Below are 20113 nucleotides of genomic sequence, written 5' to 3' on the forward strand. Positions count from 1 at the left end.
CTTTTATTCAGATATGGAGGAACCATTAAAATAACAGACTAACAGACAGCAAACGAACACAATATCTACAAACATAGCAAACAGCAAACGAACACAATATCAAACGAACACAATATCTAAAAACATAGCAAACATCAAACGAACACAATGAACGAAAAACATAACAGACAGCAAACAAACACAAAGAGCATAAAATACATCAGAAATATACATATACGCATATATTTATCATTATAATATATATTATAATATATTTACATCTACCAAGAATTATTTCCTCTATTTCTTACGGAAACTTATAGTTAAAATCTATAATCTATATAGTCGAAATCTACAGCGGCTGAAAGTGACAGGACTGAAATTGACACGCCCTGTTTATCGATTGGTCTGAACTTACAGCGACCTTCGTAAAATCCCGGACTGCACGTTTCTTTTAGCTAACGTACTTTTGTACATTAACAGTAATTTAGTGAATTTTACTAACTTTTCATAACCAGTTTATTAATTAGTTAAAGAAAGATGTTAATGTAAACAATAAAATGCTTTTTTTGATGATTCATGCGGGTTATGAAGGTAGCGATCATTGCAGGAAAAATTTACATAACCCACTAACGCGAGTTATGTATTTTTCCTGCAATGTTGCTACCTTCATATCCCGAATGAATCACCAAAGAAAGCATTTTATTGTTTAAATGATCAGATAAATATTTAACGTCCTTTCCTCTTATTAGAAATTTTGCGATTTCCTCTAATGTTCATTTGAAGTGGAATAATATGCGACAAAATGTCGCACACACTACTAGGCACGTTCGTCGCCATTTTTATCGGTGACACTAATTAACGAAAATCCCGCGTTGGTAAATCTACTGCGAAAGTGGTTGGCCTGCAGAATTGGTTACAAATAAAAAATACCATTGACATACTTTGGTGCCAATGTTTTGCCAGTGGTAGATTTTTCGACCAATATCAACAAATGGAAGAATTGTGAACGCACCCAATATTGACAATAATTTAAACAATAAAATGCTTTCTTTGGCGATTCATTCGGGATATGAAGGTAGCGATATTGCAAAAAATACGTAACCCGCTGGATCATCAAAGAAAGCATTCTATTGTTTATAGTAACATCTTTCTTTTAACTAAATAATAAATTGATTATGAAAGTTAGCAAAATTCACTAAATCACTGTTAATGTCCATAAGTACGTTAGCTAAGAGAAACAACCAAATCGTCTCCTGTGAGACTTTGAGTCTGACATCATCATGATTATTTCGTGCAGTCTCTGATTTTTCTTAGGTCGCTGTACGTTTCGACCAATCGATAAACAGGCCGTGTCAATTTCAGTCCTTTCAGTATCTTGTCAGTTTCAGCGCTGTATATTTCGACCAATCAATAAATAGGGCGTGTAGATTTCAGTCTGGCTGTTTCTATAGAGCTATGAATTAACTATAAGTTTCCGTAAGAAATAGAGGAAATTATGCTTGGTAGATGTAAATATAAGTATAGTAAAAAATGTAATTCCGTACATTTCATTGATGAATATATATGTCATCTCTGTTATTCATTCATTTCTGATCGAAAGTTAAGTTTATGGAAGATAGAAGATGATCATTGGAAGAAAATACCACGCCACACAATTTTGATTTGAAAATAGTAGTGAAAATAAAAATCCAGATTTGAATGGAGATTTTCTGACACGAAAAAACTGCTAGCAGTTTTAAAAGCTCAAAAGGAAAAGAAAGAAAATTTTTCAAAGGGACATGTGGAACAAAGTTGCAAAGGAATTAAAAGGGATCTCAAAACCCAAAAAAAATCCTGGTCCTGAACAATGTAGAGAAAAGTTTTATTTGCTGATAGGATCGTATAGAAATTATATCGCAGAGAAGAAAAAGACAGGAAACAAGAGAATGAAACCATTTCTCCATGAGTCAGAGATGTATGAACTTTTACATGATAATCCTGGCTTCAATCCATCCTTGTTAATGAGTTCTCTAAGGGCTGTGGAAACGAAAAACAGTGAATAGAATTCATGCACAGAGAAAGATCCCCCAAAGAAGAGGAATTGTGGTATTGAGCCCACAGAATATCTCTAGGAAAGGGATGAGAGTTCCTAAATGCATTTAAGTAAATACATGAGAAAAAAATAAAATCATAGAAAAACTAATTGAGAAACTGTAGGAAAATGTTTCAGTACCTTTCAATTTGTAATTACTGTTTGTACGTTTAGTATGATAGTATCTGAGATACACATGCGACTTAAATTGATTTACTTTCTTGTTAAAGGGATATATTTGTTGCAAATATCAATTGTAAAGGAAAATGGAGAATTTATTTTACATGTTGATGCCCTTTTAGTATTGTTCATCATTTTGATTGATGGATATTGGATATTCAATGGTGCACCCTTTTTTGTTGGTTGCAAAATGATCAATATATATATTTATTTTTATATTACAAAGAAATTGGTTTGGATTTTTTTTTTATTTTGCTTTAGTTTTCATAATTTGAATTTATATTTTTAGTTATGTTTTACATAAAATGTTAAAATAAATTAACATATGCAGATTTGTATTCCTGATATTTTTAGATGTTAAGCAACTGCTGCATTAACTGCTGCCTCACCTGAACTCCTGGTAACTTAATGTGTCTATCCCTTACAAAGGTTTCATTGTCAATAGGCCTATTTTCAGTGTCTTGGGGCTCCTCTAGGTTGCATTCATCATGTACAGCTAAACATATGTAGTACACAAGCTGCCAGAACATTGTTCTCTAGAACTGTCATATCTAATACTTTAAATCTAAAAAGTCTTCTAAATCTACACTTCAGAAAACCAAATGCACGTTCGAAACCTTCACGGCATTTGTTGTGAGTTTTGTTGAATAGTCTTTGTTGATGGCTGAGATTTCCATGGTCTCTAAAGGGTGTAACTAGTCATCTTAAAATAGGAAATGCTGAATATCCCATGCGATAATAACCTTGTCGGATATTTTCATTGCAATTTGAAAACAAATCGGATATTCTTAATACAGTTGCATCTTATGTACTCCCAGGATTCCCTGTTCAGACATAGCTGAATGACAAATAAGAGTCATAGGAAGCAAGCAGAACAATCGAATAAAACCCTTTACGATTAAAATAAGCCTGATGCAAGTGTTTTGGGGGCAGTAGTATGAATATGGCTTCCATCAATAGCTCCCAATACATTTTGGAACTGTGACCGATCACGAAACATTCTTGCCGTGTCTTCAATTGCAGCCGCATTGCTTGGCCATCTGACAATACCTGGCATTAGATTGATTAAGACAGATACTGTTCTTTTCATGGAGTTGTGAAAGGTATTCTTCGACACATTAAATCGGTCTGACACGGACCTTAAATTCTCAAGGTAACCTGCAATGATAACATCATGTCTGCAATGCTAATATTTTTAGCATTTGAAAATACGAGGCAAAAATTTAAAAAAAAACAATTTTATTTATGTGACAAAGTTTGCAAGCAGAGGATAATTATTTTAATTTTACAAAACTATGAACCATAGAAACATCAGAACATCTTTTTTAAACATTTGGAATTGGTCCAGTGGTCTGATTATATTCAGGTAGTGGTTTTAAACGCAAACATGTTGTCTGGTAAGTACTTCTTGACATTCGAAAATGACTTTTAAAGTCATCTTAAGTGTAATGTGGAACAGTAACCTCTACATAGTGTTGCACGTTTGGAACAAGTAAACGTTTTTTATGCAAAAAATATCAAAAAATAACAATTGATCATACAAAGCCATCAAGCTAGTTTCATTTTGCCTTAATAGTGCAACAAAATAAGGCCTTATGTTGAGCTATTCATTATGGAAAATGGCGAAAACTAAATATTTGCCATTGCTAACCTTTTCTTAAAATTGTAATCAGTGGTTTCGTTTGAACATATTTTATTGTATATATAATAAAGATTAATAAACAATACCAAAGGTAACTTTTGGTAACTGTTGGTAGCCATTGACTTTTATTTTGCTTTTTGCTATTTGTTTACCAATTTGCTGTTCACAGTTTAAAGTAACCAGTGACACCATGACATTGTTAAACAATGTTACCAAACACAGCCAATGGCAGAATCAATATTTGTACAAATGGAAGAATTGTGAACGCACCAATTGTACAGTTGTGTGACGTTGTATATATGACCTTGACCTTATTTGTCGGAGAGGATTTATATATGTAATGCCTGTTCTCCTATCTGTTTATATGATGCATTATAAAATATTCATTTAATTTTTTTTAACTGATATAGCATATAAAGTATATATTTTGTATTTGGAAACGATAATCCAGAATGGACCAGAAATAAATACATCTAAAAAGAAGTTAAACGTCGACGTTGAGCTGCACAAAGAGAGGTAATTCAAATCAATCATCACGCCTTTCATGCTTTGAGGAGTTACAATAAGTGTACCAAAGATTTTACTCTTTTTGTAATTTCTATTCTGCTGCGCCCTTAAGCTAAAGAAACTGCATACACTACATGTGCTCTTCTCCAGTTTTGTGTGTAAAATTGATTTCAATTTGTAGATTATGAAATCTGCAAACCGATTTTTAAATTTTACTACATGTACAGAACAAATCATGAAAAGCGGCATAACTTGAAAAAACAATATCGAGATATTTCTGTTCTGATTATGAAAGTAACGTATCTGTTTTGTTACAGCGCACTTTGAAAAATTACACACCTTGAATTTTTTTTCAAAGTGCATTAATTTTGGAACCAAGTCAACGCACTTTAAATTTTTGTTCAAAGTGCGTTGATATCGTCGATATTAACACACTTTGAAAAAAATTGTTTATGATTAAGTCGAAATAATATACTAGCGGAAAAAAGAAACTGTGCATTATTTAATAAATGAAAAAACATTTAAAAATTACAATGTACAAATTTAATATTTTGTAATACTGTTAACACATGTATTCGTAACAACATCTCATAACACATTAATGTCAAAGTCGAATAACGTCAATTTCAGCACACTCGAAAGTCACTGTTATTTGAAATTAAATTAACAAAATTGACAACGCGTGTAACCACCATTTGCGTTCAGGCATGCTTGACAGCCACGCCTCATTGATGCCACTAAAGTGTTCAGAAATGCTTGAGGGATGTTGTTCCAGATGTTGGTTAAAGCCTGGCCTAAACCAGCCAATGTCGCTGGCTGATTTGGTAAACGGCGTAAACGTCTTTCCATTTCATCCCAGACCTGCTCGATCGGCGACAAATCGGGGGAAACAGCTGGCCAAGGCAAGACATCGACATTCTGTTGAACAAACAAGTCCCTGACTACACGTGCAACGTGTGGCCTTGCGTTGTCTTGCTGCAGAGTGATGTGATTTTGATGTCTCTGTACGAAGGGTATCACATGGTGCTGAATAATTTCATCTCGATAGCATACGCCGGTGAGATTTCCATTGACAATTTGTAGAGGGGTCCTTCCACGTGCTGATATTCCACCCCACACCATAACGCTACCTCCACCAAATTGTCGACGTTGCACAACACAAGCGTCCTAGTAACGCTCCCAAACGCTTCCATACACCCTACAACGGCCGTCACTGCTATCCAAATGAAATCTGGATTCATCAGTGAACAGAATATTGGCCCAGTTCTGTATTCTGAATCGCAGATGTCGTATGCACTACGCTAGTCTGGCGATACGATGACGTTGAAGCAGTACTGGGCACACCGCTGGACGCCTTGGTCTGATGTTTTCCTCGCGCAGACGATTACGCACAGTTCTTGGACTAATTGGTCGAAGCCCTGGAATGCTACGATGCACAAGTCTAATGTGGTTGTCCTGTTGACGTGACGTCACACGAGGTCGCCCAGAGCGCGGTCGATCCTGGGTGTTGCCAGATTGTTGAAAACGTCTCCATAATGACTGGATGGTGTTCTGATGAACTCCAAAGTGTCTTGCTACAGTATTTTGTGCCATTATATAAATAGTGCCTGTTTGGGAGGGTAAGAGTTGAAATTGACACCCCTCGAAAACCATTATCAACCGACGCGAAGCGGAGGTTGACAATGGTTTTCTTGGGGTGTCAATTTCAACTCTTACCCTCCTTAACAGGCACTATTCATTTTATTATACTGAATGTCTTAAATTCAAAGAAAACTTTACTGTTTTTACATTTAAATGACGTGAAGTTGACGAAGAAGTCACGTGTTATGAACACTGAGGGACGTGTTTCTCAGGCTCCTATCGTTTTGACAATTTTAGGATGTTTACGCCGGTGATAAACTTCCTTTTTTGACTGGATGACTTCGCATATAGATAAGTGTATATATGTTTCTCTTGGATGTGTAAAATACTTCGCTTTTTCATCGTATTATTCATTTTCATATTTTGTGCATATATTTTGAACTGGGTGAATCGGTCACGCATACTTGAACATACGATGGCCACAGGTACTACAGGTAACACAGGAAGTGTGAGCGAAAACTCACAGCCAGTCGACCGTACATTGAAACCGCTTTACCTGAAAAACTCAGATATTCAAACATCTGAAGACAAGAGATTATCAGATTATGCGTGTTATTGGTGATGACCTACATTGTCTACAGTTAGACCGCAATCTGTGGCGCATTTATTTGAAAACATTGGAAAGCCGAAACAAACTGTTAACACAGAGCATAGAAATCAACGACATTTCTGCTTCTTTTTACGACACAAATCCGTACTCTTCGGGAGCGACATCAGTGTCTCAGCAAACACTTAAAATACGCATATGTGGTTTACCATTATCAGTTGACGAATCTGCCGTACATGAAATGTTAAATAAACTGAAAATCAAACTCACAACAAAATACTGTACGAAAAGATTCGTCACCCAGTTACAAATAAAATGACTAGTATTCTCAATGGTACACGTTTCATGTATATTGAGCCTCTACCTGCTGGAGAAAGTCTTCCGAAATTAAATACATGTGCAGGTCTTCGTTGTAAAATATTGCACTTTGGACAGCCAAAGAACAACCACATACTTCAATGCACAAACTGTTGGAAAACAGGTCATACAAAATCAATATGTAAGAACGATTCTTGCTGCAAAGTATGTCAAAAGCCTGGTCATTTACCGGGACAGAAAGAATGTCCACACTATAAAGTCCAGAAGCATATCGTTCCATTCAGCGGATCACAAGACGTTCTGTCTAATTTTTACCCGTGCGAATTGGATATCTACGGCGTCAAACATAAATCCGCCGAACATGCGTTTCAATACACCAAAGCGATTCGTTGTGGTGATTTAGATGCTGCGAGTAAAATAACAGCTGCGGAAGACGCTCTCTCAGCTATGCGACTCGGGAAAAAAATTAAAACGAACGAACAATGGAACGCCACTAAGGAGGCAGTGATGGAAGAAATTATTGAAAATAAGAGCGTGCAAGTGAAACTGTTTCAAGAAAAAATACGATCAACTAAACAATCTACCACGTTCGTGGAAACTACCTACAACGACGAATGGGGCTCCGGTCTGGATAGGACAGGGACCATCAACACAAAACAAGATAAATGGCCTGGTAAGAACACCTTGGGAACGATCATTAAAAAAGTGGCGAAAAAAGTTCGCAAGAGAAAATTAAGTGATAACGCACCGAAAGCACAAAAACAAAACCGCGAACAAGCAAAGCAACGAAAAATCGTTGACATGTTGAAAACATTGCGTGCGGCATCAGACAGTGATGCATCTGGCTGCAATCCCGACTCCGAGAGTTCGGAATCGGAGGGTGAGACCTAGGTCAGTTAATCTGTATTTTAAACTACATATGAAAATTATTGTTATATGTACTGTAGTTTACATAAGAAAAAATAGTTAAAAACGAATGAACTAAAAGAACACATGTCAATGTATCGATTATTATTACTATTTGTATTTTTTTTTTCTTTTTAATATTTTGAATTATGGTATTTATATATAAACACATATAACACAAAGTAATACAAAACCTTTGAGAAATGAATGAATTAAATATACTGTCAGTCAATGTAAGAGGATTAAATTCTAGTGAAAAAAAATATAAGATTTACACATGGTTAAAAGAAAAAAAAATGGATAAGCTTTTCTTCAAGAAACTCATTTTATTCAAAAATTTGAAAACAAATATAATTTTTATTGGGATGGAACATCTGTGCATGCATTTTCAAACTCTCAGTTTAGCAGAGGGGTCACTATTCTTTTTCGTAAAGAACTAAATTTTGTAATTCAAAATACCCACCGTTCGGAAGATGGTAGAAAACTTTTAGTAAACGTAAAAATAGATGATAAAAACTTCACGTTTGTAAATATATATGCACCAAATGATGATTCAAAACGTACAGCTTTTTTCGAAAGGATGAAAAGATTTATTACACTGCATTCTTTACAAGAAAGCGATAAATATTTATGTGGTGATTTTAATTGTTCCTTTGAAAGAAAAATTGATAAATCGCACAAAAAGTTAGCAGAAATTATTAATTATTTAGATCTTAAATTGTAGATATTTGGAAACTAAAAAATTCTAATACAGAGGGATATACTTGGTGTGATTCGGAAAACAACCCAAAAAGCAGAATTGATTTCATATTTACAAGTAAATTAGCCTCTGAACTAGTTGAAAAAATTCAAGTTAAACGCATTCCAGGTACTCATAGTAAAGGAAATAGAATGAGCGATCACCGTTTTTTGAAAATAATTGTAAAAATTGATAAATTTAAAAGAGGCCCAGGGTACTGGAAACTAAATACATCACATCTTGATAACGATGAGTATAGAGAAGGAATAAAAAATATTTTTAAAGATCTAGACAATTCACTAGATGCTTTTTCTAAATGGGAAACTTTTAAACTCAAAGTACGCGACTTCTCAATAAACTTCGCAAAAAAGTCATCAAACAATATAAAATCAAAATTACAAAATTTGGAAAAGAAAATCGATGAAATAGAAACTCTACCAAGTGAAAAGATTAATATGAAAGAAAAACGTGATCTTGAATCAGAACTTTATAAACTACAAAACGAAATTGCAAAAGGCGCGCAAATAAGATTAAAAGAGAGATGGATAAATGAAGGTGTAAAAAATACAAGCTATTTCCTAGGACTAGAAAAGAAAAATCAAACTAACAATACCATTAAAGAATTAAAAGATGTTAATAACAGAATAATCAATACAAACTCAGAAATTATTAAAGAAATATGCAATTTTTACGAAAATCTGTACACGACGAAATCTATCGATTGCAATAAAATCTCTAATTATATTAATGACATTAAATGTCCAACCCTTAATGGACAAGCTAATATGTGATGCTTTACCAACTTTAGACGAGTGCAAAGAAGCGGTGTTTAATATGAAAAACAACAAATCCCCTGGTTTAGACGGACTGTCCTGTGAATTTTATAAATGTTTTTGGGAATATATTTCACCAATATTTTTTGATTTACTCATAAGCGTATATGAAAAAAAAGAGCTAAGTTATACTCAACGATTAGCACTAATCACAGTTCTATTTAAAAGTGGCGACAGAAAAAGTCTAAAAAACTATAGACCTTTAAGTTTAACTAATACTGATTACAAAATTATAGCATTCATATTTGCTAGACGATTACAAAAGGTTATTAATAAATTAATCGGAAACGAGCAATCGGCTTACATTAAGGGTCGTTATATTGGCGTTAATGCGAGATTAATATTGGACATATATGAAAATTTTACAGAAAATAATAATGATGGGATTCTATTATTTCTAGACTTTGAAAAAGCTTTCGACTCTGTTGAGTGGAATTTTCTCTTTAATGTCTTTAAAAAATTTAACTTTGGGGATAATTTCATAAACTGGGTTAAGATTTTGTATACAAATCCAGTCTTTAAAGTAAAAAATAATGGATGGATATCCAAGTCATGTAAAATGTCAAGAGGAATAAGACAGGGATGTCCAATTTCAGCAATGCTTTACATTTTTATAGCAGAAATTTTAGCTTTAAAATTAAAAAACAATAATACAATAAATGGTTTTCAATTTAACGATACGCATAAAGAGATTAAATATTTGCAATATGCAGACGATATAACTCTTACTTTAAAAAACACCCCATCTCTAAAAAAGGCATTACAGACTGTTGAACTATTTTGCTGCCATGCAGGATCAAAAATTAATTTGAATAAATCCCAATGTATACTCATTGGCAATTTAAAAGATAAACATGAAATTATAGAAGGAGTAAAAGTAACAAACAGTGCAGTGCGATGCTTAGGAATTCACATCGGTCATGATAGAAATAAATGTAATGAGTTAAATTGGATGAAAACTTACAACGACATGGAAAAACTGTTTGAGTCATGGAAAAAGAGAAAACTAACTATATTTGGCAAATCGTGTGTTGTTAATAATCTAGCTGTGTCAAAATTAATTTACATTGCATCTATTCTCCCACTTCCCGAAAATGATTTTATTAAGAAAGTCAATAGAGCCATTTTCAATTTTATTTGGAACAAACATGACAGAATTAAATGAAATACATTAATAGGAAAAATAGAAGAAGGCGGGATCGGTGTAATAGACATAGAACTCAAGTTATAAGCACTGAAAGCATCTTGGGTTAATAGATTATCAGAGTCATGTTTAATTAATGAGGTCATTAATGCTTATTTGAAAAGGGTCAACCTTAATTTGAACTACATATTATCAACGACTGAGAGAAATATGGAAGATTTTACAGTTATTAATCATATTCCTAAATTTTATCAAGAAATATTTTGTTGTTTTAATAGTTGTAAAAAAACAAAATAACATTCTTAACATGTCAAACGTAACATTTGTACAACAACCCCTATGGAACAACGAACTATTTAAATATAAAGGCAAAACGTTGTGTTTTTTACGATGGATAAAAAGTGGTATATTATATGTAAAAGATCTTTTCAAGAAAGATGGCAAAATGAAAACACTAAATGAATTATCTGATATTTTGTTGAAAAAAATGTAATTGGCTATGTGAATATAATATCTTACGAAACGTAATAAGACAACAATGTGTAACTTTTGATATGACATGTAGTCAATACACAAAAAGTAATGTTGAGAAAAGTTATACATTTCATTTAGGATGGCATACAATAACAGACAAAAAATGTAAATTCTTTTATGAAAATTTGTTGACTACTAAGTTCCAAAAACCCATTTATAAATCTTATTATAAGAACATGTTTAACGTTCAAAAAGAAAACTGGAATAGAATATACATTAATAAAATTAAAAACATATATGATAAGAACATATGTGAATTTTATTACAAATTATTGAATAATATATTAAGTTGCAATTCATTTTTACATCAATGTAAGTTAAGACCAAGCAGATGTTGTGATTATTGTCAAGACACAACAGAGAACGTTGAACATCTTATTTTTGAATGTGACAATGTCAAAGAAATATGGTCAAAACTGTGTACGACTTTGCATTTAGATATTATGTGGAAACATGTAATCATAGGCTTCTATTATGAAAATAACCTCAAGGTACAATTTTTGAATAATAATATCTTATGTTGCTTATAGAATTTACAAATTTAAGATGTTATGTAGATTTGAAGAAAAAAATGAAACCTCTCAAAGTCTAAACGAATATGTAAAGAATTACTTAATTAGAGATATGAATTACATTACAATGTACTTAAAATCATCGAAATATTCATCCAAACTTAAAACATTAATAAATATATTGTGATTACTATTGTATACCCTAGACACCTAGGGTCTGCCTATGTGTATATGTGCTACACCCGGGGACCATGTGATGGACTGTATGTAGATGTGTTTGTCCTCCGGGTTAGCCAGGGTATTACATGTACATTTACTTAATATATTTCTACCTTTTACTATGATAGCTAAGTTTTTTCATATTTGTGTACACAATTTTTTTTGTGTGTGTGCACATGTATATTAGACGCAAGTATTGTGAGTCATAGTTATGCATATCTATAGATTATCGACGTACATGTATCTCTAAATACATATTACATAAACAATTATATACCAAAATTAAAAACATTATTTCTATGTATAAATATTTATATATACAAACATGCATTAATATACATGTTTTAAGACAAATAGTTAGATACTTTTAAATGTCTTCTCAATGAAAACTTGTACATTATTTGTAGCATTAATATGAAAAATTAAGAAATTATACAAGATATCTGTACGCTTATAATTGAAATTTTTGAAGTTTTTGAAAAAAAAAAAATGACGAGAAGTTTATGGCGAACCGTACATGCATAATTTACGCGCATGTAACAATTCGTTGTGTTACCCGTTGCCAAGGATGTTGCTAACGCTGAGGGTAATAGAAGGGATTATCCACTGCGTCTTAACCAATCAGATTTCAGTATTTAACATGAAAGTATAATAGTCCAGCAAGCATCCAACCGCACGATTACGTTGGTTTTCGTTGAGTCGTGGCATGACATAGGGGTAAATTTTGTTGAAACTAAAGTTTAAACAAATCCTTTACACTTCTTATTTCAAACATTATTGGCCCGTTCAAATTCTTCAATAAACAACAGGTGCTCACTAGCCATGAAAAAGTCCGTGCACCCGGACGGTTACCATCCGATATTGTCTACAACATTACCATAATCGATTGTTTAAATTTTATGCCGATGAACAGAAGCCGTGATCTTCGTACTCCCAAAAAGCAAATTGGACTTCAAGAAATGATTTTATACTTACTTAAGATTGAGCATATCGGAACAAACTAAAAGCAAGAAGCCGACCGAAAGGATAAAAAAAAGAGAAGAAAGTGAAGAGAACTAGCCAGAAATGAATTAATTCCTTATTTGAATGTTATTTTCACTTTTAATGTCTTTATAAGAACGAGGAAGCATTGAGAAGGACGAGATATTTTAAATTGTAAATTCACCTTAATAAATTGACCTCCCGGATTAAGCTAAATAGTTTTGTCTAAAATCAATACATATCGTCAGATTTACAATAATCCAGACCGTCCAAACCGCAGTCAGTTTTGTCCGAACCATGGTACATGTAGCACCTCTTATTATCCCCTTGCGCAACTTGTTGCGAGGGGGATATAGCATCGCTGCTGTGCGTGTATGTGTGTCCACACACACACACTCACACTGTCAGCTCTTTAGCAAAATTCCACGAAAACCCTCTCATGAATATTCATCAAACTTTGTACACTTCTTTGGCATGGTAAAAGGACAACCCCTATTGATTTTAAGTCAGTTGATTTAATACTTTTTAAATCGTAAAACAGCAAAGTTAAAACATGAATTTTATGTACGACTTGACAAAAGACTTCTCCGGTAATTTTATGTTCGACTTTAAGAAAATCGCTACCGTATGCAGTTCAGATATTTAGGATTTTAATGTAGTTGAGGTTAAAAAACCAAACGTTTTGTTGTATTGGACGGTTAGAATATTGCCCATAGGTAAAAGTTGAAGCGGGCAAGGAATTAAACTCATCCGATTAACATCGAAACAAGCAGTCGACTCTCGGACAAATATTCCCGTATTACTTACAAGAGAACTAGTCCAAAAATTCAGAGGTTGACAGATATCGCGCATTTATCACGCGAAGATGTACCACAAGCAATAGAATTGTCCATCAGATCAGACTTGCTAGTTCTTCAGCTACGTTTCATAATATATACGGACCGTTTATGTATGCTTCTATAATCAAAGTACTGAAAGTACTGTTAGACGGTGGCGTCGTTTGAAAGTGGCATATTACATGTAACAATAAGTGATGTATGATAATTATTTTTGTAGAAAACCGCGGCCAGTATCGCATTCATGTACTAATACTTAACGCTTACTCGCACAACTAGTCGTGAGTTTCCTACATGGATAACTCTGTGGAAATCGTAGCTGTGATCTCACTCTACACTTTACAAATGCTGTGTCTCTTGGTCGTCATCTTTTGGGAAAGACCCAAAGATTTATCACAGTAGTCTTTGTCGTTTAGAAGTTTGTATCTATATTTTGTATCAATATGTTTGTATATATATCAGTTGACATTAAAACCCCGTTTGAATGGTTGCCACCACATATTGAATGAATAAATCAAATCCAAAGCGATTTCATCACAGTACGCCCAAATATTTGATTGTTTGAAGAAGGGGAATTTTGGTTTTTTCCTTTTTGACCTTTGGGTTGACCCCGCAAATGGAAACAACTTTTAAAAAGTGTGGATTGGACTATTGTGCTTTAAATATATTGTGGATTTCTCAAAGTAACGAGAACAAATAAAGCTTTGGTATGATAAAATACTTATTTTTACGAACTATTTGGGCATACATATAGTATGTTAATTGTCCCTCTCGACAGCATTTTCCCTCATTTTCTTCACGAGGAAAAAGTTGCAGTCTTGTGGATCATCACATTTGCTTTTTTTCCCCTCATAGTCAGTTAATACATTAAGGTGTAAAGAAAATGGAATGGGTTTACAAGAACCTGTCTGATAAAACTGGTATTGCTTTTGGAGTGCACGTCATCATGAAACAGAAGAGTAAATCAATATTTTATCTTCGACTTTAGGGGATTATTTCCATTTGCTCACAACGAAAGTGAATGAAAATTTTTAAAAATATCATACAGCATTCGGTCGCGGCAGTTTCATTAATCAACGTTTTAAACATTTGTTCTATTGTATTTAGCTATAGATTTATTCAAACCATTTGAATGAATTCGGGAAAGTCACATGTATATTTTATCGCTTCTCAGTACACTTTAACACGCATAAATTACTTGCTACATTAAACTTTTCTAGTAAACTTACAACAAATATTGATTAATTATACAAAATAAGTTTTTAAAAACACCAAACAAACAAAATTCAAGCTGAACGCACGTTTTTCTGACCGTACAGCTGTGTATATAAAGAAGATAGGGGGGGGGGGGTAAGATGGCGCAACTGCCCTTTTGGTTTAGTTGTAAAATACAATTTCAAATTTAGCATTTTTTCAATTAAATATATTTGATATGTTATTATACAAGTTTACAAAATGGTAATTTCTAACTATATTCAGTTTGAAATATTTCAAAAAGATAAGAAAAAAATAATAAATTCTTAAGTTTTGGTGGTATCGAACCCAAGTTCTATAAAGTTTCCTAATGGCTGGTGCTCTAACCACTGAGCCATTTCATTCACAACAAAGTGCGTTGTTTAAATGCTATATGAGACAATGACCACGAATTTTCGGACTTGTATTATATTTCTAAAACTTTCAATTGTTGAGTTACAAAATGACATTTTTGAACTGTAGTGGGTCATCTCTCCACATTTTTGTTGAGTCCAATCGGTTTATCAAATTCCATTAAACCACATTTAGACTGTAAAAAAAAAATATTGAGCCCAGACCCAGTCTATGAAAGAAAATGAATTGAAGTTAATCTGATCTATCTAATCAGTCCTCATATGGTCATTTTACACGCCTTATTCGCCCATCTTCTTTGATTTTATTCTTTGCATGTACTAAACAATAGATCTAGGGTTCGCAAATCCCGGCAATATTTTCGGAAAGCTTTATTTCTGTAGCTCAGCAGAATTCTACAGTCATCTATGAAGCACATTTTTTTGCCTTCATGTTTCATTATTTATCGCAAATATAGCATGAATGTATACGCTACGGCCGATGTAGCATTGTGTTAAGTGATGACACTTTCTAACCGGTGTGTATTTCAATTGCGAGTCGCAACAAACTGGCGCATTTATATAGGCCCGCCTATTTGTAAATGCATGTTGACAAAATGATGCTAACACTTTGAAACAAATGTCGAAGAAAGTTCATAATAGAGTTGTACTCGCGAATTAAGAATCATTTAAGAACAAACGGGGCGATGTTTACGTACATATGTAAATAATGTTATCTGTTAGTGAAAAAATGCCCCCAAACCAAAGAAAAGATGCTCTCTTACATTACCGTTCATTATGTACCATAAATGTATATGGAATATCGCATGTTTTTTCTCACAAAAAAGCTAGCGTTTGCTGCAAATTAGAGATACACGAGCTGACACGCCGTGAAATCCATAAGACGTTCTACAGCATATGTAAAAAAAAATCTGAACTAAAAATCTTTGAAACATCGTAAAATGTAGTTTATAAACATTTAAAATGGCGACTCGATTTGCACGTGAATTTTACAATCCGACGTCGATTAGCGTGTTTGAGAGAAAGTCAGCAGCAAGTAAAGCGTCAACATCTGCAGTAAATATTGTCTGATGAATATTGAGGTGCCTGTAATAAAATTTATGTTTCTACAGACTGAGTGAGGTACACAATAAGGTACATTGTAAATCACAGGTCAGTCGAAAATTTAACACATTTGTATCGTAAATTTAAAGTTTTTGTGTGTTTGAAAACACATGCACACTTGTAGAAGAAACTGTGCCATTGATCGGTTGAAGTTCAATAAAATGTAATTTACGTAATATTCATTGTCAGTATCTGTTGTGAATTCTTTGGAATAAGCAACAACAACAAAAAATATACTGCTCAATTAAAACTAATGCGTTGAAAATGGCTGAATTTATCGATGAAGCATAATTGCTGAAATATGAAATGGCAAACCAGTTTAAATAGTGTGTTTCTGACAATTATTTATATCATAAAAACAAGAAGCAATTATTGTGAGATCTCTTGACCAATTATCGCAGTGATATAGTTTATATGCAGTCCTGATACAGAGTTAAACGTCAAAACTGGCAGTTTGAGCCTTATATTATTAATACCGCGTAAGCAGATAGGGTAACGGCTCATTTAAAATAAAACACAATTTCATACATTATTTAAATGTATGTACAAAATAATTAGCAGCTATAATGCTTAAAATATCTGATAAGATTAAAATGAGTTCTCATACTGAAATCGACACGTAGATAAAACACTGCATACATGTACCTAACAGAGTTATCGTTCGTTATCTGCTAGGGTCCCCGTGAGAAATACCCTTCCGGTCAGGACCGTAGCAATAGACAGTGGCTATAAATAGCCACCGTCTAAAAATGAATGTGACTTAATGAACCAAAATTATTTAACTTAAAGCATATGTGTACATGTGTTGAGTTTCTGCTAGGAATAGAAAAAGTGTGCAACCACGTACATGTAACCCCCCCCCCCCTCCAATTTATACACCACAAAGCTTGGGGTAAGGATTAAATAAATATTACTGCAGTATGAGTTCAATGTGGTTTTTAGAAATACTTGTGTCATATTTATTTTGATCTGAAAAATTTATACGTGTATTTTCTTAAATAATGCATTTTCCCCTACAAGTCAAGTCACGAGGGGATGCCCCGCTTTGCGTTGCCCTTGTTTACCATGTAGTTATGTAGATAATGTTTAAGTCGCATATTTATACTAAACAACTCAGTAAGGTACCGAAATTCATTTTCCTTGACAAAATGATTGCACACAACTGACATCTGTAAGTGTGGCTTATTGCCGTAAATCAATTTATTAATTCTGAACAATTTGTCTATCTCAAACATAGATAAAAACAATAAACATCAATGTAAAAGAGTTCACCCGACATCAACATGGTACTCATCATTTGATTATGGACACTTTTGGACATTGTTTATTTTACTAGATATAACTTCTTTAAGATACTGGAGAACTTTATGATGCCTTGTTTAGCATTTGATCGTTCAGACGACAGTGGTTCCAAACCATTTTCTAAGCAAAAAGAATATGTAGAAACCAATATTGGAAGGCCGGTAAGAATGATGATCTAATTTGTTAACACTTTGTGATATATATATATATATATATATATATATATATATATATATATATATATATATGAGAAAATTTTGAGAATTTTTTTTAATTTGATAATAGCCAATATATATATATATATATATATATATATATATATATATATATATATATATATATATATATATATAGATTTTTAGATATATAATTATATATAGATATATATATATATATATATATATATATATATATAGATATATAAATTTTTAGAATTTTTTTTAATTTGATAATAGCCAATATATAGGTAGTTTCATTGATCAACAATAACCCATTACTAACTGTTTAATTTATAAAATCTGCTTACCAACTTAGAAAACAAAATTCAAAAGTAGATGTGCCTTTTCTTGAGGCATTTTGTATATTACCAGTTATATGATAAAACTGGTAACTATGTTATGTTCGATTCTACTACTACAGAAAACAAATTTATTTTGGTAAATATTAATGTCCAAACACAGATTCAGGATTATTTTTATACGAATATTATATCTCAGATACAAGACATTCAACAAATTATCAATGCCGGGGATTTGATATGATTTTTAATAAGGATTTAGATACCTTGAATTATAAAAACTTTTTTTAAAAAAGCTAGACAAGAAGTTTTTCCCTTTATGAAAACTTTAAATCTTTAAGATGTTTTTTTGTGATTTGTATCCACGATTTAATTGCTTTTCGTACAGGAAAAATCTCCCATCAATCAAACTAGATTAGAATTGTTTCCTTTATCAAAAGATATGCTTTCTTCAATGATGTGTGTTAAATATGAGAACAGTTATCGATCAGATCATTCTTCATTGCTGTTGTGTCTAAAAAAAAACAATGGTTTTATTAAAGGTCGTGTTTTTTTTTTTTTTTGGAAATTTTTAATTTCCTTTGTGCGGATCAAGAATTATATAATAACAATCAAAGAAATACTTAATAAAGGGAAAGCACAATATGCCTGGCCAGTTTACAATATTGAAACAAGAGATGTAAAACACTCAGACCTCCCCCCTACCTCGGAAACATCTGCGAAGAAAATGAACGGAAACTGCAACTTTTTAAAAATTAAGTCCAAGGCACATAACTCTGTCAAAAAACGGTTGAACGTACCCAAAATTACACTTGACCTAGATATCATTATGATAAACCTGTATACCAAATTTCATTGAAAATGAACAGAAACTACAAATAATTGGAATTTTTCTACGTCCAAGGGGCATAGCTCTGTCGAAAATTGCTTGATCGCACCCAAAATCAAATTTGACCTAGATATTATTTTGATAAACCTGTATACCAAATTTCATTTCAATATGTGCCTTCCTTGCGAAGAAAATGAACGGAAACTGTTGGTGGACCGACCAACCGACCGACAGACAGCAGCAAACCAATACCCCCCCCCCCCTTCTTCGAAGGGAGACATGCATATTAATCTTGCTGATAATACATATTAACTTTGTTTTTAACAATTTGTGATTAACTTTCTTTAGGTATTTTATTCACGGGAATTACGGACAAGACGATCTTTTATACATCTTATAAGAAAGCAGTGACTCATAATTGAAAGTATAAAATCACGTATGAAACAAGGCAATCTGTATCTTACTTCACAAACTGTGTGATTGTTTGCGTTTTAAACTGTTTCTAACGTTCATAATTTAATTTACACCCAAAAATCACGTCATTTTTTAGACTAAATAAATATGTTAAATCGTAATATCGAAATTTGCAATCCAAATTGATGCTGTAAAAATTTGATTCTCTAATGATTATTTTATTTTCTATGTTAAAAAAAAACTTTATATGATATTAAAAGTCTACACTTTTGATATAATATCATTATTTTTTTTTTTAAGTTCATTATTTATTATTTTTTCCACGGATTGATTAATTTATGCTCGCATTTACAGGATATCATTTGTTGTTTTTACAATTTGGTCGAGATTGTATAGAAAATAAAGATTTAGTTTATTCGTTTAATCAAGCTTCATCAGTAATTTTATATATATTGGTAAATTGATGAACCAAGTCTAGCCTCATTGGTATAGATGTTGCACGTTAGTTTTTCTTTAAATTTGCTGATTACAAATATGACACGGAAAACTAAACAGGATCTCATGCAAAGGGTATTAGACTATAAATGTGTTGTTATGTAAACTCTGACTTAAAATCGTTTGCTTAAGTGTTTTTGCAGAATAAATGCCCAAAGGCTAGCGAAAATATAGTAAAGTACTATAAATTCTATAAAAAAAAAAAAAAAGGTTACGTGAAAGCGTCTTAAAAAGACGTTAATAGTAAAAAGAAAAA

At 32.6% G+C, this 20113-nt stretch overlaps 1 protein-coding gene and 1 pseudogene across 1 annotated transcript; both read left to right on the forward strand.

Moving 5' to 3' along the window:
* Positions 1 to 1191: 1191 nt before the first annotated feature.
* On the forward strand, positions 1192 to 2344 carry LOC128190915 (uncharacterized; annotated as a pseudogene).
* Positions 2345 to 6885: 4541 nt separating this feature from the next.
* LOC128190917 (uncharacterized) lies at positions 6886 to 8438 on the forward strand. Its single transcript, XM_052863161.1, has one exon. It carries the CDS (start codon positions 6886 to 6888, stop codon positions 7777 to 7779), a length of 894 nt encoding a protein of 297 aa, XP_052719121.1. The 3' UTR covers positions 7780 to 8438.
* Positions 8439 to 20113: the final 11675 nt, after the last annotated feature.

This window comes from Crassostrea angulata, chromosome 6 (assembly GCF_025612915.1).
Source record: "Crassostrea angulata isolate pt1a10 chromosome 6, ASM2561291v2, whole genome shotgun sequence".
NCBI lineage: Eukaryota > Metazoa > Mollusca > Bivalvia > Ostreida > Ostreidae > Magallana > Magallana angulata.

Excerpts from the sequence above, each read along its gene's own strand:
- LOC128190917 (XM_052863161.1), top strand. The coding sequence starts at position 6,886 with ATGACTAGTATTCTCAATGGTACACGTTTCATGTATATTGAGCCTCTA.